The sequence below is a fragment of the Cynoglossus semilaevis genome, chromosome 3 (genome assembly GCF_000523025.1).
Source record: "Cynoglossus semilaevis isolate Cse_v1.0 chromosome 3, Cse_v1.0, whole genome shotgun sequence".
Lineage (NCBI taxonomy): Eukaryota > Metazoa > Chordata > Actinopteri > Pleuronectiformes > Cynoglossidae > Cynoglossus > Cynoglossus semilaevis.
Genome location: NC_024309.1, coordinates 5,277,618 through 5,302,972, shown reverse-complemented (window position 1 = coordinate 5,302,972; position 25,355 = coordinate 5,277,618). Strand labels below are relative to the sequence as shown.

At 40.4% G+C, this 25,355-nt stretch overlaps 1 protein-coding gene across 7 annotated transcripts in view; it reads right to left on the bottom strand.

Moving 5' to 3' along the window:
- myripb (myosin VIIA and Rab interacting protein b) overlaps positions 1 to 25,355 on the bottom strand; it is a 115,731-nt gene that overhangs the window by 32,500 nt on the left and 57,876 nt on the right. For 6 of the 7 annotated variants that reach the window (XM_025054326.1, XM_025054328.1, XM_008307564.3 and 3 more), the window contains one exon: positions 13,984 to 14,205. In XM_025054326.1, coding sequence (XP_024910094.1) covers positions 13,984 to 14,205 — 222 coding nt within the window. Of the gene's footprint in view, positions 1 to 13,983; positions 14,206 to 14,631; positions 14,827 to 25,355 lie in introns of those variants that run through there. The other variant, XM_008307568.3, reaches the window with a different exon arrangement.

The following is a 25,355-nucleotide window of genomic DNA, read 5'->3' as shown; positions in this document are numbered from 1 at the left end:
ATTAATCTTTAACCGTCTTAAGCCTCAGTAAGAGTCGCAGCCATTGTTGGCCAAGGCTACATGGACAATATATAAACAGGAAATACCTCAAATTTGGCAGGTTACATCAAACAAAGGTCACATTTAAAACATATATATAATATTAGAGTCAATGCAGGGTTGACTGAAATGTCATTTATGTAGATTAGAAGTAATGTGCCCTTCATTCATGAGCCAACACCACATGGACCAGTAATAACAGAAAAAAAATCACACTGTTTTGTCTTAAAGCTTTTTCCATAGTAGTTTGTTTTTTTTATTATTTTTATATGACCAGCTATATAAAACATTTATAAATGGGGGCAATTAGGATAAAGACAGTGCAGTTCTCTACTGGGGGAAATAATGAATGTGTCTGCACTCTGGGGCAAAGCTAATAAACCTCTATAAACTTTAATGTGGAGCAAACCAACTATTCCAGGCACAGAGTACTATATGTGCCTCTGTCTTTATCTGTCATCCACATCCATTCATTTTCTACACTGTCGGTGACTTTACATGGTTTAGACTAGGGGTGGGCAAACTCATTTTCACTGGGGGGCCACATCAGCAATACAGCTCCCCTTGAAGGGCCTGTTGTAAATGGAAGACTGTATAGATCAGGGGTCCCTAACCCTGTTGCTTCTGTTTAGAATTAGAGAATAAATGTTAACAATACTTTTTTTTTTAATTTTGTAAAAATATTGTTAAGCAGCTGCAAAACTAACTGTGTACAAGCATTGTTCTTAATCTGTCTAGGGAGTAGGGGGTCAGGTGAACTATGGCAGTGATGTTGTGTGATTCAAAACACAAGAAGGTAATTAACCTTGTTTGCAAATTAGGAAGTCAGACAGCACTTGAGTAATTGTTCTGAAAGCACATCCACATTGGTGGAAATGAAAGTGAAGACAAAGGTGTGAACTCCCAGCATCACCATCACCATTACCATTACTCAACATGCTCATTTACATGGCCGGAAGAAAAAACAATGTGCTGTGAGCCAGCGTGCTCCCAGGGTTTGAACGTGAGAGGTGATTAGTCTTGAGGTGAGAAGGTAGCTAACTCTCATAAACCTTTCAAAATTTATAATACATCCATCTGATTCATTACATCACAACATTTTTTCCTGCACTGAGAAACAAACAGTTGATTTGGTACACAGTGTCACAAATGTGGTGACAGTTTTAGGTCTGGTTTCAAACACGCAGCACAGGGCCGAGCTCAGTCTGGCAGACAGGGCGTGGGAGACGGATGACAATGAATCATTGATGCTCGGCACAGGGATCACAAACAAAGTAAACAGGTGCAGAACAGTATAAATGAACCACAGCACGGCAGACGCACACAAACACACAAACAACCGGCACGTAACGACCCACCTTTTACCATAAATATATGGGTTTTTTTTGCTGTCAGTAACATTGTGGTAAGTGTCGAGACTTAACGACTTTAAACAGCTGTACCAGAAGGTCAGAACATTAAAAATCAAGTCCTACGTTGTGACATTTAAGTCATAGAAAAAACCAAACAACACTAATATCAGGTATAAGTCTCCCACATCTTTCAGTACATTCTGCTTCTATCAAGTCTGACCACTCTCCTGCCTCCAGAAACTGCCTTAATTATTAATGACATACATTATTTAAGATGCTCACAAATCTTCCTTAGAGATTTTGGGCTGTACTGATATAACTGTTGGCTGCACGTCCATAATGTCAGAATGATTGCATCAGTAAGGTGTTCTATTAAATTAAAGGAGGTCATTTATCTACTACAAAGAAAACATTACCATTTTCTATAGGAAGTAAATGTATATTTCATTACATTCGGCAACCCTACTCAAATACTGAGTGAGAAGTGAGCAGCCAATAATGACACTACTATTGAAACGAAGCTGCAAAAACTGATGCTAACCAGATCCTGCCAGCATGCAAATTAATTCCATAATTTCCCGTAGGGAACAATTGTGGATTTGGTTGACCAATTAAAACTGCAGAAAGAAACAGCACCTCTTGTGGTGTAATGTTCAATGTCTTATGGCATCTTAGAGAAAGTGACCTGTGAGCAGAGGTCACACATGGAACACATCAAATAAATGTAAGACACAAGTCACTGTGGAGACAATGTCGATACCAATGCAATCAATGACAAAATGAATGGATTGTTAGCTGTGTGTGATGCAAATGATGCTGGTGACAATGTTACGGAGTGGTCACGCAGAGGTCTCCTGGTTAATAAGACTGGAAATCAGGAGAAGTAAGACTCGAGGAGATAGGTTACGGTGCAAAGGGGGAGAGAGGAGAACAGATTGCACGGGGAGATTGATGCCACAGATATAAAATACAGCGCCATCCATCAAGTGATGGAGCCTGTGACAGTCAACTCCACTGAGCACGATTTATCCATCACAGTATCATTCTGGGAGGAGTTCACTTCAATGGTAACAATACTGCATTTGAACTGTTCTTTTATGTGTTCTTCGATTAAAATATTTTAACAGATCGCCTTATTTACATGAAACAATTCTCCAACTTCTCAGAGATGAGAGTCAAAATATTAAATACAATGACACAGGAGCAGAGGATGACATGGTCAGCTTCTTTGCATATATGGTTTATAAAAATATTTTTGTTTAATTAATTAATTAACTTTTTCCTAACCTGGCATTGATGAATCCTCAGAACAATGGCATCCATAAAAGTGCACATACACTGCCATACATGTGTTTGTACCTCAGGCAAGAGCAATAGACCACTTTAATATTCCTACTGAAGTCATCACACACAGTAATTGAAGACATGAAGAGGGGGAGGAGAGACCGCTACAGTCTCTCTCTCTCTCTCTCTGTGTCTCCCTTCCTCTCTCTCTCTATGGTAGAAATTGTTTGATCATTATCAATGACCTCTGAGAGAGATCAGAGCAGACATCAAGGTGAGATCCTCCATGTGAGGGTGAAGTCAGCACTTAAAGAATCTGAGGAGCCCAGAGGATGGACAGAGCCAGAGGTACAGTACACTGCTGTTAACGCTCATCACTGGGAAGTAACATATTCTCCATCTGGATGTTTTGGAAAGTTATTACTGCATCACTGCCTCACACACACAAACCTTTACACCACAGCCTTGTTACAGGTCTGAGGTGTGTGGCTTTCACTTTAAATGGTGAAGGCTCAAAAATAACAAATGAAAATAATCCTAACAAATGTTTAAGTCAGTAGTTTTTGTCAAATGGAGACACCAGTAGAGGGGGCAAGTGCACTGGGCCTGGGGGTGGCACACTTCCCTGCTAACACAGAAGTAAAATAATTGATACTCACTTCATAAAACAGTTTTAGTAAAGTTTGGCTACGTGCATAAATAACCAGGTCATGACCCCTGTCACTGTTTCTCTGCATCTAAATTCAAAACGTAATAATGACACATTTATTTATTTGATTTAAGCATCTGAATCCTTCGGATATATACACTGTAATTTGAACTCATGTATTTTCAGTGTGTGACACGTTTGGAATAATGCTGAAAAGCAGAGATGTCAGCTTAATTTATGTTTATTTTATGCATTCAGTAAAGGTTGCGTCTTTCTTTTTTTTGTGTAGAGGCTCAGCTGAGCTTTAAATAACGTTTGAATATCAACAGAATATCATTAGAGAATGGAGGAAGTGTCACGATGTTTGCGTCTTCAGTCGTGTGAAGGCGGTGGAGGAATGGGATTAGCCAGCATGACAGGCTTATCCAAAAAGGTGTTGCCTACACTTTAATCCTTTTTTTCTCTCCATTCTCTCTTGTTTGTCGTCTTATGTTTGTTTGGTTTCCCTTCTGATCACATTCACCAGTCTGTATCGCCGTGCTATTTGAGGATAATTTTCATCATACACACGAGTTTACTAGCATTAAAGGTGGAGAAGTGAAAACTGGCAGAGAGAGGCCTGTTTATCTACCTGCAATGACCTCAGGTGAACCAATTACATGGATGTTTGTCCACTGCTGGACTGCAGGCTTGGGTGTTTTCTAAACTGAGAAAGAGGAGGCAGCCGAGTTCAGGGGATGTCAAACTCCCTCACTCACTCACTCGTTCCAAGCTGACAAGAGTGTTTACTGCAACAATTTTCATCACGACAGCTAAAATCCTGCAAGTGTCAGAGTAGACAGAGTCTGGAGATTTGCATCCTGTGGCTGTTTGTCTGAAGCTTGGAAGAGGAAAAGCAGAGCAGAGAAATGAAATTACATTCTGCTCAAAAAGCAACTTTATGGATTACGCTCAGACTCGAGGTCTGTTCAGCTTGTGTTAGCATCAGTGAAGTAGAGCCACTGCCCTAGGTCCTCAGCAGTGGACTTCAGTAAAGTTATTCCAAAAATATAATCTTCCTCATGTTGCACCTAAAGTAAGCAAATGAATGAAAACGTCTGCCGTTTGGTTCCACATGACCTTTTTTTTTTAAAAAAAAAAAACAAAAAACCAAACACACTTGTGGATTTATGCAGACGTTTGTGTACTTATGTGAGCGCTCATGCAGTCAGCACACATAGTGTCACTTTGAGGGTGAGTGTGTGTGTGTGAGTTAGCTTTAATATCTGTCCCATTGGTGCCCCCAGTATGAGCAGATGCTTTGATCCTCTCTGAATCAGACAGCATCAGTAGAGGATTCCCCAGCTGCTGCTGCTGCTCTCAACAAACCAGCTAGAGGAGGGAATCCATACTTCAAACAGCTTAAAAATACTAAATGCACTTGACAGTTATACAACTTTTTTTTAACAGATAAAGTTGAAGCAAACATTTCTGCCAGTTTATGTTGATTTTTGCAGCCAATAAATCTTTTTTGGTGAAAGTCTTCAGCTCTCTCAGTGAAGTATTCCGATGACAAATGATCGGCCTCTCAACGTTTTTATAAAGGAACCCATGAATATTTTACACTTGGTTGTATTGCTGCTATAAATACTGAACAACGGTGTTTGCAAAAACAGAGCACGACTGAGGCAATAAAAATACACAAGACCTTCCCAGAGCGCCCTCTTAGTGCTGCTTTTGGGGAAACAAACACACACGCACAGACGTTCTCGGCACCAACCTGCTGATTCAGGAGTCTGAGAAGTACAGACTTAATAACATCAAGAAGACGATTCTAAACAAATGAGATCAAACAATGGTCTTGGCCCAGGTGGGAAATCAGGACCAAACAAGGTGAGCAGGGAGCAGTGGTGAGCAATAGCTGAAGCCTCATTTACAGCACTGAAAAATGAGAGAGGAGGTGCAATGAGACAGAGGCCTGGAGCCGCCAGCATCACATGTGGTCCCTCCTGTGGTACACAGGAAGTGGGCTACAAACATTTGCATCTTCTGCTCATGTTTATTTATTTTTTATATTTATGGAGTGACTCATGTTCACACAGAGAGAGAGTTTAGTTCCTGTGTGAGATACACACACACTTTTCTAGGAGGTGCTTTCATCACAGTGTAATATATTGTAAGTAATTCAACACCTTAGAGGCTGGAACTGGAGGCATTAAACAAACTTTTCATTTTATTATATAATCTTTAACATCATTGTCCAGAGACTTGGGCTAAATGTAAACAACATTAGCAGGTTTTTCCCTTTAAGCCACATATGTCAAACTCAAGGCTCTGGGGCCAAATGTGGTCCGCCAAGTCATTTTATGTGGCCTGTGGGAGCTTAGAAAGTGTCTAACTGCCTTAAAAAGAGCCCATGTTGTTGAGTTTCTCAACTTCATAAATCCGTTTTGATTACACAGTTGCACCCCGGTGCAAATAGTGGGGTATATTTTTTCAATTATGACTTTGATTAGCACCAATATGCCCCGTTGAATATGCCATTAAGTAATTAATTTGAAGAATTAAGAAGGAAAAGCATTTCGTACAAGTTTGCACCACTCCATGAAAGCATCGGCAACATTGATCAGAAACAGCCTGTGGTGTTTCCTAATGCTGAAGCACTGCAGCTGGATGTGAGCAGCATGTATGAAAATACTGGGAAGTCAGAGAAAATTCAATATCTCTTTCATAAGAATACAGAGTTTTGACAACCAAGCAGTTTCAATATCTGCAGGATGGAGTTCAGCAGCTCAAACAGTGTGATTTGCCTGAGGGGACAAGAGGGAGAACGGGGAAGGAAGGAAAAATGAGAGGAAGAAAAAAAAAGAAAAGAAAAGAGTATGATGCATGGAACATTCCGGAAAGACAAATCTATTTAGGACGACAGGAGAATTTTCCTGATGATTTATTTTGTGTTTAGACACTACATTTAATCATCAATTAGTAAACAGAACAGCTTCGTTGAGCTGTCAATCATGCAGATACATCCCCTGGACTTTAATCCTCTGCTTTACAGGGAACCTACTAATGCATTTTATTGATCATATCTGCAAAATTAGAGGCTGTAGCCCTAAGCTAATAGAGCATGGAGCAGTGGATTTAACAGGTAATTAATATTCACGGTAAGCTGTGCAGTCCTATTGTAGAACACACAGCAATTTCACTGCACATATATATAAGGATAAAACAGTCCATGAGTGTTACAAGCACAGGTGCTCTTCAGCAAGGCAGGATATGTTCGGTGTTAGAACTGTACAAACAGACTGAGGCAATTCCTCATTCCTCAGGCAAACCCACAGATTACTTTTGTAATGACTTTATTATGTGAGCGCTGAAGCAGAACCAAAGTCATTTGGCCCAAATAAATCTACTTCATGAACTTGAACAACCTGACCAGGACTTCTGATAACTAGCATTTGTGATCTGTGTTGTCAGTTCTCTAAAATGATAGGATCCATTTGATCTCATTTACACCATTGATCTAATGCTGAAACACTGGCCTCCGTATTTATTTGTGCAAATTCAGTACATCTGCTGCACAGAAAAACACTTTTCTTTAACATGACACACCATTGGTGGCACACTATTCATCCCTCCTGACATCAATAAAGTGGACTGAGTTTAAACCTAAAGCAAAATGCAATGTTGACCTCACAGTGCACAACTCCACACTCTGGTAAACAACAGCTGTCAACAAGTTCCACTAAACCACAACGAAAACAACAAGAGCTTTAGCTTCTGTTCTGGCCCAACAGCCAACTTATCACATAAACCGATTAAGGAATCATGAGACTTCAAATCACGTCTGTGCTGCAACTCTTTCTGTCGGAGGGACACAACTGACCCACTTCATGTTACGTGGACTGCATATACAGCACTGCCTGGTTCTAGTCCAGTCATGAGTGGACCTGACCTCAGAGGTGATCTAGAGGTTTAATTGATTCACTTAAACCCAACAGGCAAACATTAATGGAGGTTCGTGATCTGAAGGCAAAACCTGATTGGATTTTTTAGCATTTACTTCAGCATAGCTAACCTTTAGCTATTTCGGCAGCTCACTCATAGCCATCACTCTTAGGCAGGTTATCCCCAGATTCTTCAGGTTTTTCTTCCTTGCTAACCTTTACCTAATAATAGGCCTATGCTAATCAGCATAAAATAATTTTAATGTATTTTCTGATACATTTAACTAACAGATTATTAGATGTTTAATTCTGCAAAATGTCTTTGCCTTGCGACGAGACGGGAGATGTGTTTTTCATGGAAGTATTGACATTTGTTTTTCAGGCTGTAAAACAACAGACTACAGCTTTACAAAGGCAGAGACTCTAGTCCCAACATATTCAGACCCCAGACTCCACAGCTTTGCCCCCCACTGGGGTCTCTCCATGCTACCTACCACCACCTCTGCTTGTGTCTGCTTCTTTGACTGACTCTCTATAAAATTCAATTCACCATCAAGTGTTACGATCGACTGCTGGCTCCTGTGTCAGTGGGTTAGTAATTGGATGAGGCCATAATAGTAGGAAGCAGAGAAGTGGATACAGCTGCTGTGATTAGCAGCTCTCGTCCTGTGCCTCAAATTAACAAGAAATTGCTTCAAGCAAAGTCTATAAGAAAAAAATGGAAAGTTATTATTTTTCTTTTTTTTTAAATTCTGAAACATGTCTCTTTATGTTCATTCTCCGCTGCATTAAATATGGCTGACCACATCAGATTTATTTGCGTGTAATGTTGTCTTGTATGATTTAAGAGTTCCACACAGCAAACTGATAGCGTGTCAGTTTGACGAATGAGAGTCTGATAAAAAAACACACCAGAAAAAAATGTCTTGTAATTTGCAGTCCCCCGCGGCTTCCTAAGATTCAACAGAAACACAGCCTGGAAGGGCTTCGAGACAGACATGTGAGTAATTGACATATTAAAACCGAAAAGTCAGAGATGGTGAACAAACACATTCTGTCTGCATCTTAGTGCTGTGGGGCAGATCTCCCCCCTGTTACTCACTGGTGCCGGTAAAAATACCCCTTAAAAGAAGGACAGAAAAACCCCCAAAACAAAACGCTGTGAATCTGTGCATCTCCTGCTGCAGGTGTTCGTCTCAGAGCTGCAGGTCAGTTCAAGGAAAAAATCCAAATAATTGTGTAAAGTACTAGAAATACATTTACGGAAAAACAGAGGATGTGAACTCTACAGTCAGAAATGAGCCAACGTCTTTGTTAATGGGACCTTTGGTTAATAACAGTTTTTCTGTATTATGTAATTTTGTGGCAAACTTTTAGCTATTTCTCCTATTTTTTTTACCTTTATTCATACTTTTATTTACTTTTCTGCTGTCGACAGGAGTTTCCTGTTCTGAATATTTGGTTTTCTATGAACCACCAGTTATTGTTAGGTGTTCTATGAATTATGGATTTTTAATGGATCTTAATCCATGCCTTATAAAATATGAAAATAAAATGTCTTGACATAGAACCACATATATTTATTTGTGTTTCTGCAATATACAGAAATTTGGATTGTTGAATTAAGTCATTCATCATAATAATTTTTTTTTTTCATTTATCTGCGGTTACTCTTGTTTGGCAGCTCTATTAAAAAGAAAAGAACAAGTGATTTATACTTACCAAAAATACCTAAAAAACATTTACACTTCACCTTCATTCATATCCATCTGCCTGTCTGACTGCCTATCATTTGTATTCAGGTCAGTAGCAGCGACAGGAAGGTATGAAATGATAAATAAATGACTGTGTTTACTACAGCATTGCAACGGATAAGGACCTGGTGGTTTCTCACTTATTCCAGACAACTTTATGTATTGATGGCTGTCTGGACGTGAAGAGAATCTCAACATGTAAAGATACAAACATTTACAAACGGCAGACGGTGGTTGTGTTGCGGGGGACTGGGGATAAAGGGAATAAAGCAGAGAGACAGATGAGAGTGAAAGGGTTTTATAGTTGAATAGTTATGGGGATTGTTTTTCTTAAAAGCCCGCGGAATTTCATTACAGTAGCAATAAACTTAGTGGACATTAAAACAGTGGCAGGAAATGAATTCAAGTGATAAACATCAACCATATTAATCAGTCAAATCCACGGAGGACGGATAAAAAAGGGAATGATATGAGGTACATTTTGTATTCCTAAGTATATAAACAATATGCAGTAAGCATCTCATAACTGCTGGGGCCGGCATGGTTGAAATAGAATGAATTTCCAGAATACACAAGGAGAAGGATTTATATAAAGGGAGTGGAACTAGCTGCAGAACAATCCTCTCGATGTGGAGAGAAGAGTCCATTCATTTCTGCTAATAGTGTCTGGAGCTGACACAGGTGACGTTGATCGTCTCTGCTGTTCATGTGATATAGCAGTGCTGATCTGACAAAAAAGTTTGTAATAAAATATAATAACCTTTAGAATATACTCACAATTGACTAAAACCTGGGCCTGTTTAGTTGAAGACGGCGCTGATATACTCGCAGGAATTGAAGAAAGACACAAAGATCTTTTTCAAGCTCTGATTCTCTTTGTTTTTACAGCCATCTGCTGCCACCTAGCTGACACGTATTTAATTGCTCTTCCTGTCACGCATTGACAAACAAAGAATAATTATGCAATATACAAATAATACTTTTTTCAGACCAATTAAGTGAAATTGGGTAATTTTCCAGGGCACACCTGTGATATATGACATGTAGTGCTGTAAGTTAAATTTCAGAGTCTAGTTCCTGTTCTTTTTAGCTCGTTGTGTGTCCACTAGCCAATCACCTTCTGCTAAGCCTTTAAAAGACGGTATTGTCGCCACAGAAAGGAACCACCTAATTAAAGGCGGTCTGTTTGTGTGCAGTAGCCTGTCAGCTGCGGCTGCTCCTCAGGCGTCACATGACGGAGACTCCCAGTCAAAACACAACAGACGGGTAATGTCACAGCTGTAGCTGCAGCTGGGTGAGTGCGGAATGAGGAGGTGATGTTTGTGTGGCTCTGTGTGTGTGTTTACGGTGGAGATTAAATTTACACTGATTAAAATGGTAGTTGAGTCTATTGTAAATGGAAGGAAATATAATTCCCTCTGATTGAAATGAAGTGAAATGTTTGATTTAGAACAATAAAAACACTGATACCCATGTGTCTCTATCTTTATTTGTATAATGGTAAACAGAATTTGGATTAAATATAATTTTAGTTTTCCCATTTACAGCTCTCTGACTTTATATTTTTCTAGCATCAGTTATGGATTTCTACAGTGAAAAATAGGCTTCAAATAATCAGACAATCTATTTATTTAAAGAAAAACCAACATACACATGAACCCATGATTCCATGGTGTACAGTTATCACACCTGCCTTAACTGATGTAACTTTTTAACATTTTATTTATTATTTATTTTCAACTCTCTTTTACCCCTTTTTACACAGTAAGAACTGATGACCTCTACCTTTAGTATGAAATGTTTACATTCTAATTTAAAGATGAGCCACTGCACCACCTGACACCGGCTGCTGTTTGTGTGTAAATCCAGTAGAGCATAAAGCATAGGTCCGCAGCAGATGCTGTAATCTCCTCACCGTCATATATTAGGAGGAGATTATGTGAGCCACAGGGAGGTAAGAACAGTTTGTCACTTAGGTCTATTGCTCTCATAAACACACATACACACACACGCTCACAAATGCACACACGCCAACACACACCGTGTCCATACTGTGTCCTGAGGGCTACATATAGGCACCAATGCAATCCATTTCTGCAGATTAAGCACTGAGAGGTGCAGCAGATGAAATGTAAATGCGACGTGGCAAATGGAGACTTTAAGAAGAAGAGAGGAAGAAGAGAGAGAAATAAGAATGGGTATGACAAAGAGACAGAGTCAGAAGCTGGAAAAGGATTGGACTAAAACAACAACAATAATAATAATAAAATAAAATGTGGGCATGAAAGAATAAAGTAGAAAAGAGGCCAGGAAGATGCCAGAGAGAGAACAATGCAAAAAAAAAAAAAAAAAGGCAAAGTGAATGCCATTTTCATTGTCATAATTGGGGCAGATGCTTTCCTCCTGCTGCTCCCGCTCTNNNNGCTCTTCCTCCTCTTCTGGCATTCTATGTGCCCCCCACCCCCCACGCCCACCTGCCATCTCTTACCCCATTTCTTTTCTTGACCTTCATCTTCCCTTATTTTCTCCTTTAACATTCAGCCCTCGGCTTCATCTCTGAAGCCATAGTAATGAAGAAGTAGGATTTAAATTCACAGTAGATTATTTTGTGTGTAAAAAGTGAAAAAATGTTTCTAAATTACTCAAAGAAACCTGCTGTTTTTTATGATACACACTCAGCATTTAGACACGTTATCAACCTCATCACAACGATCATAACTTTCTTCACTAACACACACCTCACTGCGATCACTCAATATGGTTTGCAACGCACACACGGTCACTTCAGCGTCACCCTGTGTGCACACTATACTGTATGTAGATACATATAGTGTGAGAAGGTGACGTTGGTGTCTGACTGACATCTGTGTGTTTGTGTTAGATGCTGACGTAATCTGTGTTTTTTTTTCCAACCAATGCGTCACACGTGTGAGCAGCGCGGTGGAGTCACTGTGAGTACGGACAGACAGCCGGTGAGACCATTTGGCGTTCCCTCCTCTCATGTGTGGATGTTGCCTTTGGCTCAGATGTGCTCATTGAGGAGGCTGTCCCCCCCCAAAAATGGTAAAAGTTAAAGTATGACACAAAGCTGAATCATGGTTTATATTTTTGCTCAACTTGAGGAGGTGGACTTCTGATCTGGCTTGGCATCATTTATCCTTTTTTAGAAAGAAAAAAAATTCTTCCTGTTTTTGAGATCATTTATGGCATTTCTTTATATTCAGCTTTACAACAATCACTCTTTAACACTTATTGACCCCCACTGGGGAAATTATTATAGGAAAAACCGCAACGTCGGACTCGAACCTACGACCCTGCAATTAAGAGTCTCATGCGCTCCCTTTCAATTTACACTTTATCTTAATTTTTGACAATCTTGCTGGACACATTTTCTCTTTTTATTTACATTAGCAGTACTTCATCTAAATTTGACTGACCTATCTGTAGCTACATCTTCTATTTCAATTTATACCTTTTGGCTAACTTCTAACTTTCATTGGCTCCTAAATCCTACTGATATTTCAAGGGCGTTTTATCCCATTTTATTTGATTTGTGATTCTGGTGTCTTGTATCATGTCAGCTGTAAATCATGCTTAAAATGACACAAAATGACTGCACCCAGCAAGGTGCTAATTCATGTCAGGTAACAGTGTGTTTAATGCTGTAATAAACAGTGCTGATTTTAAATGTAACTGCTCCTGCGGCCCATCTGTGACTCCGTCTAAACCCCTAATGAGAACATTTCAGAGCCTCAGGCAGAGACACACGGGTACACACACACAAACACACACTCCAGGCAACGATGAAGCAGAGAAAGCAGCTGAGGAGTGATGATCGATGCAAACCTCGCCACCTTCTTTGACTGCCATCACTCCTTTCCTTCCTCCTCCCCACTCCCCCCTGCCTCTCCCCGGCAGGGCAGCGGGTCTAACTCTCAACAGCATGCGGCAAAAATCAATGCAAGACAGAGAAAAATTGAACGACGGAGACCTATAGGCAGAAATCAGGCCCAAGAGGAGGGCGGAGCACATTTTTTGGACAGCTCACAGTCACATCAACCTCCACCTGAGTGCAGACTAACCTCTGGAATGAACATTTTTTGCGTCCTTTTTAGATGTACACCAAATTCTACAGAATCACACCCAGGGAACAGTGGTCATTATTGTCACAATATAGTTTTTGTCAAATTCACTTGTAACATATTTCACATGTCTAATATTGATTTCACCCGCTCCACTCTCACTGCCCAGACAGGGAACGCTTAATATTCATCTAGTGCTGAGTTGGGGGCATGAGAACAATTCCCAGGTCTTGGAACAGACATGCATACATAAGCAGCATCAGCAGATACCTATACAGCACGGGCTGTAATAAAAAATATAGTCATGTTCCTGCTTCTTCTTTTGATTAAAAAAGTTTGACTTTGTCCCCTTAAATCAGAAAATATTTACATCATCAATGGTTTTTAAAGTAGAAAAATAAAATAAAAAAACACATGCTGAATTAATTGTTTTATTACCCCTGCCATGTCTACTATTCTTCTTCTTCTGTGTGTCCTTTTCCTACAGCGTACATATTCCCTCTTCACACATTTGCCTAAATCTTCTCTTATCATCCATGGTTCCGTTCCATTACCTCCTCTCCTACCATCTCCCCCTCCTCTCCTCAACTAAAAGTAATGTTTAAAAAAAATAACAGTTTCTACTCTGTTTACAGTGATTGTAGAGCTGGTGGTCAAATTCTTAAAAACACCCCTACAGCATCGTCTCAGCCTCTCCTCACATCCATCCACAGTCCACTCACCCACACCTTACTTCCTATTTTTATTTTCTTTCCCCTCACTTTTCTCCTCACAGTGTCCTTCAGCCAATTCAACATCTCCAGCATCTCTCCTCACCCATTCGTTCCTCTGTTATTACACTTATCTCTGTCATCTCCAGCCAGTGCATGAATGTTGTGTGTGTGTGCAAACACTAACCTGCCCTTGTGGCACGCCGAACACAGCCAGGCTTTATCCCTCTTGCTGTAGGTGCAGCAGCTCTTGCAGACGTTGTACTGACAGTCCAGGCACTGACGCTTGGGGTTAAGCAGGAAGGTGAAGGGCGCGCAGCAGCGGATGCAGCAGTGCTCGTTGAAACGGTGCTGCTTGGAGAGGATGGAGCATCTGCTGCCTTCCTCTGCCAGCTCCTGCTTCATTTCACTGAAACACCGAGAGGAAGGAAGGGAGAGAGAGAGAGAGAGAGAGAGAGAGAGCACAGGAGAGGAAGGGGGGAGGAGAACACAGCGAAAAAGCTGGTGAGTGACAGTGGTTTAGAGGTAGAAATATGAACACAGCAGAGAACATTGATATGGAATAATTGACAGAGCAGAGGCAAATGGAAAATTAAAAGGCAGGGGTGAGGGGTGGTAATAGCTTCGACCCCCCCACCACCACCACCACACTCCCCCCATTGCTTTTCTCTCTCCATGTCTCTGTTTTCCACTGTCCGTTTGAAATTAATATGATGGCTGGCATTTCAATTTGAAAGAACCTGTCACGCCTCGGTCGCCCACATCCACCTAAACACAGCTAAAGAAAAATGACATTGCATTTAAAAATCAGAATTTCTTCATTATGAAGACATACGATGATAAACACTGGAATAATCAGCGTGGATTTAAAGGTCACTTCCTGAAGATCTGTCTATAAACACATGAACATGCTCCCATGATGAAAAAAAAAAAAACACTGTTAATGAGAAGCCTCCACGGTCACACCGTTGGGCTGGGGTCCAAGAGTGACAGTTTAAACCTCTGACTAAAGAGGCAGTGCAGCTTTTATCATCTGATCACCGTAGAGGATTCCTCACAATCCTTTAAGGATTAAAGCACTTAATCAAACCTTGTTTAAAAATGTAATAAAATGTACTGCTCACACTGGAGGCACATACCACACATCACTGTGAACTGCCTCGCTGCCCTGCTTAGTACGAAAATGTTGTTCTGACCGTTCTCAAGTTTAACACATATTTAGCAGAAATCGAAAGAAATCTAGGATGTCGACTATATGACCCTTTAATGTTTGACTGGACAAAATTGGCAGGTCTCAGCCTTGGATGACCTCCAGCCCAGTTAAGGAAGACAGTGATGTGATAGTGCAAAGAAGGTGTAAGAAAAATTTGAATTTTAAGGTAGTTTTTTCTGCTTTTAGCAAGCAAGAAAACGTTAACAATAACAGCTTCTGCCTAGTAGTGCATTTAAGGTTCAGATGTTGAGGAAAGCCTTTGGCCACTGACAGCTAATCATGCCTTTGTGCCTGTGTGAGCCGTAGTACCGTGGCAGCTTACTTTCTTGGGTGCAAGCAAGGCAACAAACCAAGGACAAGATCAAGGCAGAAACTAACTAAAATAAAATAGAATAATTTTCAGTCTGTTCCTAGGGTAAAATGTAAAAAACAAAAAAACAAATTAGAAGTCTTTTTGATGTTTTCAGTTAGTGCTCTTTGCTAACTGCAGCCTTTTCTCCGTTGTTGACATAAATTATGTACATGGACATTTTCCTGAGTACATAGAATCTTGCTGACTGGACCAAACCCCACTATAGTCTGCCATAAAATATGTTGATAAAAACCCATAATCACTGATATAAATTATACTACTGCCAATTGGGTGGGAAATAGCAAGGTGAAAAGCACATGTATCACTGTGTGCAGCTTCATTTGTCATCAGGCCTAAAACAACGCAGTGAGTCAGCGATCGAATCATCGCTGCTGGGAACGTGTGAAAGTGAGTTCAGCCCAAATGGGCAGTTAGTGAATTATTCAAGATGTTCATCAGTACACAGCCTTCAGACATTCACACACACACACAGGGGGCGCTCAATGTCAGAAAGGACCTTGATCCAAACGTGTATGCATAAAGACGAAAAGGACACACACTCACACCCAAAACAAACACAAGCCAGGTTTGATGTGTGTGTGTAGCGTCCCATTTTGTCACACAGCTGTCCCGTTACATAAGTGAAACTGGGTTGGCTTCATAGAAACACCTGCTGAGTCCTGTGTCTTATAAAACCTCCTGTTTTTGTATAGATGTTGATGTGGTGGTGGTTGGGGGAGCAGAGGGGAGGGTGGCACTGAAATCTCCCACTTCCCCAAGTTATTAACATTCCTCCTCAAGCTGCTCATCTGCTGCCTTACTGATTACTTTTCATATGCATCATTAGATGCAGCGTATTACCACAACAGACAAAGCATTTCATATTCAGTGTCATGTGAGAGAGTGTTGAGGACAGATGAAATGCATGCATACGTACAGTATATACAGTGCAGTAAACATATACAGTAGGTACAGACGCACAGCTGCAGCGGCTGCCAGGAAATGGACAAGGTGCAAATTTTAATTGCCGTGATTTGGTTCATCTGCTGTTTGTTTTCCATCTAGTTTCATTTTACTGTTAATGTGGGAGCTTTTCAGGCAACGGCACTGAGTCAGAGGCTCATCTCTCTACAGGGACAGAAAAGAATCACTCTGAGCCGCTCCCTTCCACAGACGTGGATAATCAGCTCATGTCACCGGGCACGCATTTTTAATGTGGGATTTCCTCCCTGATATAACTCTGCTCTGAATTTCTGGGATCTGCAGACACACAGACAACACTGAACCACTGACGTCTGGAAAGTCCAAGTCGTCCAAACCAATAGTAGACTTGAAGGTGTTCTATTTTGTCATATGTGATTAATTTGGATTAATTTTCCCTGTACACTGATTAACTAAACACTTGATCATTTTTCGACAGAAGAAGCAAGATTAAAAATCGCCCAAACACGGCTAGGGACCGCATTTTACTGAGAAAAAACAAGAATAAAAAAAATCAATACTGAAGTTATTGCTACAGGAAAACTAATTGAGTTTATATTCCCAAGATAGATTGTTGGACCTGTTGGATATTTGTTATTCTGATATTCTTTTAGTGCAAACAATTTGAGTCTCATCTCATTTTCACCTCCTCCCACTCCTGTTTTCACCTCTGTTCATGTCTCCTCTCCTATCTCATCTCCTCTTCTCCTATCCACTCCTCTTCCCTTTTCTCATCTCATCTCATTTCATACACTGATGCAGAAAACTTGGAGCGACTGCTGTACTCTACATTAGCTTTTCAGACTCATCTGTTTTCATGCCATCGGTAGGAAAATCAGACGATCTGGGCCTTATATTTGCTACCACACCAACAGACCTAGAAGGAAAAAAAGGAACGGCTTCTCAAGAATATGACTAAATGTTGAAATTCTAACAGTTTTTCTCACAGTTTTTTTCTCTAGAAGTACAGTACATGTGATCATGTGATCAGAATCTTGTATTTGTTTTTTGTTTCAGCCCTTCACTTCAACAGTCTCCAGACAGCGTTTGTATTGATTTTAATTCAATCCATTCTCTGTATTAGAGACATGAAAATCATCTGCTCTCATCTCCTCTATTGCACTTAGATATAATTACAGGCTATCACAGACAGATATAATATATAGTGGAGTTTATTCTTTCTCCTCAACACTATTTACCACCTCATTAGACAAACTCTTACACAATTACAGATTCATTTCCTAGAAATGCGTTTGGAGAAATCAATGAATTAAGAGCAATAAAAGGTAAGTTGTGATAGAGTAAAGTAATTCCATGACATCCTGTGACCAGCCACATGGTTTTTATGTACTGATGTAATGATGAAACTGCTTCATTACAATGAGCTTAAATTAAAATGATTACATTGTTCTAGTACTCACTATAACATTTCAAATATTATCCAACATGGTTCCCCCCGAAATCAGATCAAATCCATCTCTGTCTGTCCAAAAATGAGGTCATTTGTTCGATAAATAATTCTATTGACAGTTAAAACTTTGGCAAAATAAGATGGTTTGAAATGTGTGGCTCACTAATGACTAAAACAAATCTGGAAGGATTTCCAACTGCCAGGCACACAGCTACACTTGCAAATGAAAATTATTGACTGATTCCTGGATTAACCAATTAGCAGCTGCTGCTACAGCGTTGACTGGGTCAACCACAAATCAATAAATCCAACTTTACAGGCTTCATACAGCATACAACATATGTTTCAGTGTAGACTATTTTAGTTTAAAACCATAGAAAACTATTTTTCTCTTGTGTCTGTTTTTACCACAGTAAATACAGCACTGGACAGGAGGTATTTTAATCCCTAAAAACTCTGCAGGTCAATGACGTCTCGCATGGACGCCTGTGTGATCTATTACCCCAGCTCCTGATAAATTAGGCTCCAGTCCAAGTTTCCGTTTCTCACATTAAACGTAAAAAAGAAACCCAACCCTTGAATTAAACACTATTGATTATGTTAATAAGTCACGGCAGCGCACGTATTAAGGCTGAGAGAACTCAGAATGAGCGCAGCGTCAGCTGAGAACTAGTTTATTTTGTGGTTTTAAATGAGAGGCAGCAGAACAATACCCCTCAGTCCACTGCTACTGATAAGCTGTGGTGTATTTCTGACAGCCTGTCACTGGCAAACGCTGCTAAGGCAGACGATTTATTAACTTTTTTTCTTCTCTCATTTTCTTTTATCAATCGTGACCTTGTCCTCTCTTTGATAGTCATCTATTAACACCGTTATTTTCCCCCTCACTTCTCTGCCTCCTCTCCTTCCACCGGCCTCCCGTTTGACAGACAGGCAGACACTTTCATTTTAGGGTAGAATTGAATTATGTTACAAGACACTTTGTAATCAGGATAATGGTCCATAGATGTCCGGCTCCCGACTAAAACACAAAAGCTACAGCACTTTTCAAAATATGTCCACCTTGCAATCGTTGCTCAACGAGCAGAGCTACTAACGCAGGCACTTCCAGTATGAATGTGATAATGATGACCATAATAAATACGACAAACGGACCATAACAACAATAACAACAACCACAACAATAATCCTTTTCAAGGCATGGTCGCCACATTTTCTGTTAGGACCATTTGGACCGCTGTAGGAGAGTACGATTACTTCAGATAATAATAATAATAAAGAAAAATGACCTACAGCTCATAGCTTCAGTAACTTCAAGGACGTTTTGCCCTTGACCTGCTGAGCCGTAACCTCTCAGCCCCAGATGTGCAGCACTTAGAGAGGCTTACGGGGGTTTATAAATAATAAGTAAAATACATGTAATAAAGAAAGGAAAAGAAACATGGGAGCAGTGTTTTGTCATTGTATAGCAGCAGAGAGGAGTGCTGGTGGGTTTACTATAGAACTGTTTTACAGCAGTTGGCATCAGTGATGTTGCAGCGCGCTGCCTTCCTTTGAATTTAATCATCCATTACTTCTTCTTGAACTCCCGTCCCTCTTTCCCCGAGGAGCGGATTCTGGAGTGAGTACACAATAAAGCCCAGAGTCTTTGATCAGCATTTTGATTTGCCTGCTGCCTGAACAACCCCCAACCACAACAGCACCAAGTGCTCAGCATTACAACAGAACAGCATACGGACTGAACAGAGCGACTGTGGGTGAAACCATGCGTGTGTATTTTAATTTTCTGGATCGATGTGCACTTTCTAGATTACAGTAGCTACAATGCATCCGGTTAATTGTAAATCGATTGTGGATATTAGAAGTGTTTGGTTGCTTTAATTAAACGTGTTAAGGTCCTGCCGTCCTGTAGCTGTGTAATTGTGTAGATGTATAGTGTGTGTACAGTATCTGACTCTGCCCTGATTGCTGTTTTTATCTGTATAAAAATAATGTACAAAAATAATTTTGTGCATTTTTATCTTCGTACACTCTGTTTTTATCAGAAAGGTACTATCAACGCTGTGGGCATGAAAAAAAGCCCAAAGAACTAAAGAACAAGTTCAACAAGTTCAACTCAACTGAAGTGCAAAATTTGCATTTGTGCCTCAAACTGGTGCAGTCGACACCCCATCTGTCTCGATTCAGAGCAGGGAGACAGGGAGAAGTCAATCTCAGCCCTCTTACTCCACTGCATTGCAGAGGCAGATGGAAAAGTGGGCCATAAATCTCCTGGTAAAGGGTTTCTGACGGTCAGATGAAGGGATAGTTGGTGAGTCACAGGTGTCAGAAGACACTGACACGTGACGTCTAAGGACCTTCCTAAGTTCCAGGTATAAACTAGCCTTGACTACTCTATGCAGTGCAATGACACCCCAACCAGGTGTTGGTTAAAGTTCACCCTCATATTCAGAAATGCCACCGTCAATCATCGTTCTTCATTCCAAACCGTCCTTATACATCTGCTACTGTTCCACCAGCTGTCTTCACTCCCTTCTTCACTCCCTCCATGAATCTCCTCTGAAGTCTTTCTCCTCTCTGCAGCCTGGCAGCTCCATCTGCAGCATCTTTTGTCCGATTTATCTGCAGACTCTCCCTATCAAACGCCCAAACCATCTCAATCTTGCCTCCAACTCTATCTCTTCGCTGCTCAGACTCAACTGTCTCTCTAACCTGCTATAAACCCAACATAGGAATATAAAAATATAAAATATATATAAATATAAAAGGAATAAAAAAAACAATAAAAGTGTTTTAGAAAGTTCAGGAAATTCTGCAGGCAGCATTTCTGCGGGAAGTTGATTTGCTCTCAGCATCCAGCTATAGATAACTAAAGATTCTCCTCTGCCCGTAGGAGTGAATGTGAATGATGTGTTTGGGCCTGTAATTGGCTGGCTATCTGTCCATGGTGTACCCAGCCGCTCCTCAACTCCTCTTCTTCAACTCCTTTATAAGAGTGTACAGTAACTAGACCTGTGTGTTTTTGTCCACAGGGAAACGGACAAATAACAGATCAGACCTCAGTTCAGAGAAGTGCCTCTCTAACAGATCAGATGACAGGGTAGAGCTGAGAGTCAGCGACCACTGGGATTATATTGGAACAGTGCTATATTAAAAAGAACAGGATGATGGGAGGTTTGAGATGACAGCGGCAGACAGAAGTTACAAAGTTGTTTGGACTAAACCAGCTCACTGACAAACTTTATCTTTAATAAAGCCACTATTAACCATGTGTTCCAGAAATATCTTTCTGTATCTCAGGGGGGTTAAACTTTTAACTTTAAACACAGAGCACACAAACCCCTTGGCATTTCAAAGAGTTCTGAGGGTAATTTATAAAATAAACTTCAATATTAATCACATTCATTTTTTCAACAGTGGCCTTGGTGTGATTTATTCATCTGCAGCATGAATGAAGACTCTCTCTCTCTCTCTCTCTCTCTCACCCGTGTGTTTCTCTGCGTCTCCCTCTCTCGCTCTCATCTCCAGTGGAGTGACAGGTTTCATTCACAGCGCGTCTTCTCCTTTCTAACAGTCTGCAGTGAAAGTGTGTGTGTGAGAACCTCAAGGTGACCACAGAGAGATGTTGCTGTTGCCGCTGACTAACTCTGCATTCTCTCCTTTACTGTTTAACCTACAGTGAACTGCAGGTCTTCACAAATCACTGCTGTCCAAAATGTCCAAAACTTGGTCACTCTGTATAAATACTAACCTACCCTTATGTAAATGCCATTTACTTACAATACCAGCTTAAAAAAGGCAACCATAGTTTGAGGATGACACCAGGGGCAGTTTTCCCACAGCTATTTTTTTTCATTGTCAATTTGACCGTCCTTGAGAAACATGTGGGAATCTCCGTCATAAATCCATGATATACTCAGATATCACATACTGTCACAGTGGGTAAATAAACCATTAGCCCTAACGTCGGACCAGCTCTCCCTGTGAGCGTGACAGCTAACTGCTAACACTTATACCTCTGTTTATGTGAGTGTGTGAGTGTGTGTGTGTGTGTGTTGTTCCTCAGGGACTCATTCCAGCAGCATCATATACAGTCCTGCTCCATTTCTTCATGTGCATCACAGCCCTGCAGGCTTTCCAGCTCACTGAGCTAAGAGGCATGTTAGTAAACACACACAGGCTGCAGTATGGAGGCATGTCATCATGGAAATATGAAGGCAGACATGCACACATGTTCAAGACAACTAGCACTATTCCTTAAAGACTGAGCGACTTTGGCTTGAGTATTTTAATATATGTCACATAACAAAAATGATTGCTTTTTCTTTTTTCTTTTCCTCTTCTTTGGGTTAGTTAATCCATCTGGGATGTTTGGCTGATAATTCCATAACATAGCATCTGCACAGATTTTTCAATTAAATAAGTGTGAACATCTATAATCAGATTTCCCTACTCATTGTCACTTTCTGGAATAAATAAGGAATCATGCTGGAACAGCTAATACGTATACACTGAGTATTAAAACTGACACAGTCAAATGCATTTTTAATGTTGACTTTACCCACAGCTTTACTGCAAAGTATGACATTATGTATGCAATATATAGTACTTATTTTCGATTGATTAAAAAGATTCTCTTGACATCTTAACTCAAAAAATAATTTAAAAAAGCAAGAAAAATGAATTTTAAATTGTAAAATGAAAGAAATTCTTGTCTATGCAACAATAAGTCATGAGAACATTAATAACAATCAGGTCTGCAAAATATAAACTGCAGTATGAGGTAAAAAAGTCATGCAGTTACTCTGAACTCAAATATGAAGAGCTGTTTTTTTTTTATTCCAGCTTTACTTTTTTGCTACTTTGTGTACAGACGTGTCACTGGTTCATTTTATTTTCAAATCTGAAATTCCCTTCGTTTTTCAGCCTGTCATTCTGTGGTTCAAACATCCTTCCTCTGAGGCCATTCCCACTAAGCTGTAAACATGGAGTCGTCGTTCAAGCTGCTTTGTTCCGTCCTCTCTGCTTCTCAACTCTTTTGTGTAAATCTCAGAGTTTGAACAAAGACACAGCAGCAGCAGCAGCAGCAGCAGCAGCAGCAGCAGAGTGTCTGCTCCCTGAGCCGACTTTGGCTGGCTGTTATAATCCAACAGTGCCATAACGAGCCTTCAAATTCCAAAACACTTCCATTCAAACGTGTGCTTGGCTGATAGCATTACCGTTTGTTACGGTCAGCGTGTACGACACAGCTCTAGTGGAAAAGGAGATCAAAAGTAAGAGACAATAACCAGTGGTGACAGTTGAGGACAAAGTCGGGTTTCACAGCTCCCAGACATCCCAGCTTTCTGAAAGTATTTTCAGAAAGTTATTACTCAAGAAAAGAGACTGAAGATCTGGGAGATGTGACAATAAAATATGAAGATGAATATTCACTGCCACCAAAAACACAAATGCCAGCCAAAACTAAAAACTGATCTTGCAAAACAGGCCAATTGGGATGTTCTACATACTGCACCCACTTCATACTTTAAAAAGGTACCACAAAGTACTACACAATTCACCAAGTCATTCACTGGCAGGTTTCACTTTGCTGTATGTTTTGGACGGACCTTCACATCTGTACAGCCGTAGGGTGTCAACACCTTGAAAAAATAAAAAAGGATCTCAACAGAAACATCTGATGAATATAATGTCTGCAATGAAAATGTTCCTCTTTCCTTCCCTCCACACACAAGTGGGAACATTAGCTGTGTAATTGTACATCACAAGACTGTAGCTGTTACAGCCGTGGTCTGTGGCTGCCGGCTGTAAGAAGATGTGCTGCAAATTCTGGGCCAGCCGCCAGGGAACAAGTGGCTATTTCTGTGCGAACAAAGACGCAAAAGCTACAAGAAGAGGAATATATACGCTGAATTCCCCGGGTGATGAGAGGAGAGCAGCATGCGGCGGAAAATAAAAAGAATTTAAAAAAAAAAAGAAGGAAGACATACTGGGAGGAATAATAAGGGTTGGATAAAGTTTGAAGAGAGAATGAGGTGATTCTTGCCTGTTCAAGTTCCAGAGGATTATGGGTCGGCTCTGCATGTGGATTCAAAGAGACTGAAATGACAAGAACTCTGCACATACCTATTAAATAGTATCCAGTCAGGAACTATTCCCTGCTGCAGTATCCATCTGTCTATCTGTCTATCTAGCTATCTATCTATCAATCATCTTTGTATTTTCATACTTACAGCAGCTAGAGGGCACTGGTGCGACTTACACTCCGGAGCGACTTATAGTCCAGCAGTGATGCAAACAACATGCAGCATTTCTGAAAAGCTGAAAGGTTTGAAAGTATTTTTATTTGACGGCTGCAGCCCCCCGCCCCCCTCCACCCACTCAGTTCAGTTTCGGCACTATAAGCAGCAGCTACTGTCGGCCATGATGGAGGAAAACACTGGACAGAATTAGCTGTTGGCCATGAGATATTTTTCTTAATATTTGCCCAAATTAATAATTCAATTATACGGATTAGTCAAATAGAAAGATCTGTGCATACATTTACCCAATATTTATCCTGTTATTTGCTGCCATTTGTCGTTTGTCCTTCGTATTTTAGGGATGTTGATTTATCTAGATTAATCATATTTTGTAATTGATTACAATCACGATGAATCCCTACAACTTATGATTTCAAGAAACCTAACCTCTAAAGGAGACTGGATGACACTGTTTGTGTCCTGTTGGATCATACACAGAAACAAATTGATTTTTTTATGTCAAATAACCAAAATAAATATTCAAAACCTTCCATTAATATAAAACCAAATCAGTGCATATGTCTGAAACTGATTACACTACATTAACAAAACACATTTAAACCATGGGATCTACGAACTGACAGGGACGCAGGGAGTGTGAATTGAAAACAATGTAGTCACACTTTCCCCTTGCTGTGGTCACCTTGGCTTCTTGTGGCAAATGGGCTGGAGGGCGAAATAGATAGAAAAACAGTAGGAAATTTATCACTGGCGGACAGGTGTGGCTGAGAGGCTGAATGACTGGGACCAAAGACTTCACGCCTCTGAGTGTTGCTGCAGCTTTTAATTCACTACACATCCCTCAGAGACTTTGCAATACCACAAAGAATAAAACCTGCGTGTGACAATTCTGTGTGCGATTCAGTCACAGAGGCACACAAACAGCCACTGAAGGAATGTCTGGAATATAATGCCTAAATTAAAATGCACGTCATTACTGATGTCAGGCAGAGAATCCAGAGCTTATTGCAACGTTTCAGAACATGCATGCTGACGCACAGCTTAGAATAGGTTGCCTCTCCTCCTCCTTATCTCCTTTCTTTTTAATTCTTTATATCCACAGCAGGTGAAGGTGCTGATATTCTGCCATCCAATCAGGAAGGCTAATGTTGATGGAGCCAAGTGAAAATCAGAGTAGAGTGTGTTTTTTTTGCCTCTGGTATTATTTGAATCTGAAAAGAGATAAGCTAACTGCTCTAGGCGTTAACAAATAAAGTACATTTTTGCATTTGAATCAGGGAATTTGAGATGCAAAATTCTGAACGTTGGCAAAGCGTACCAAGTGTTTTTGTGATAAACA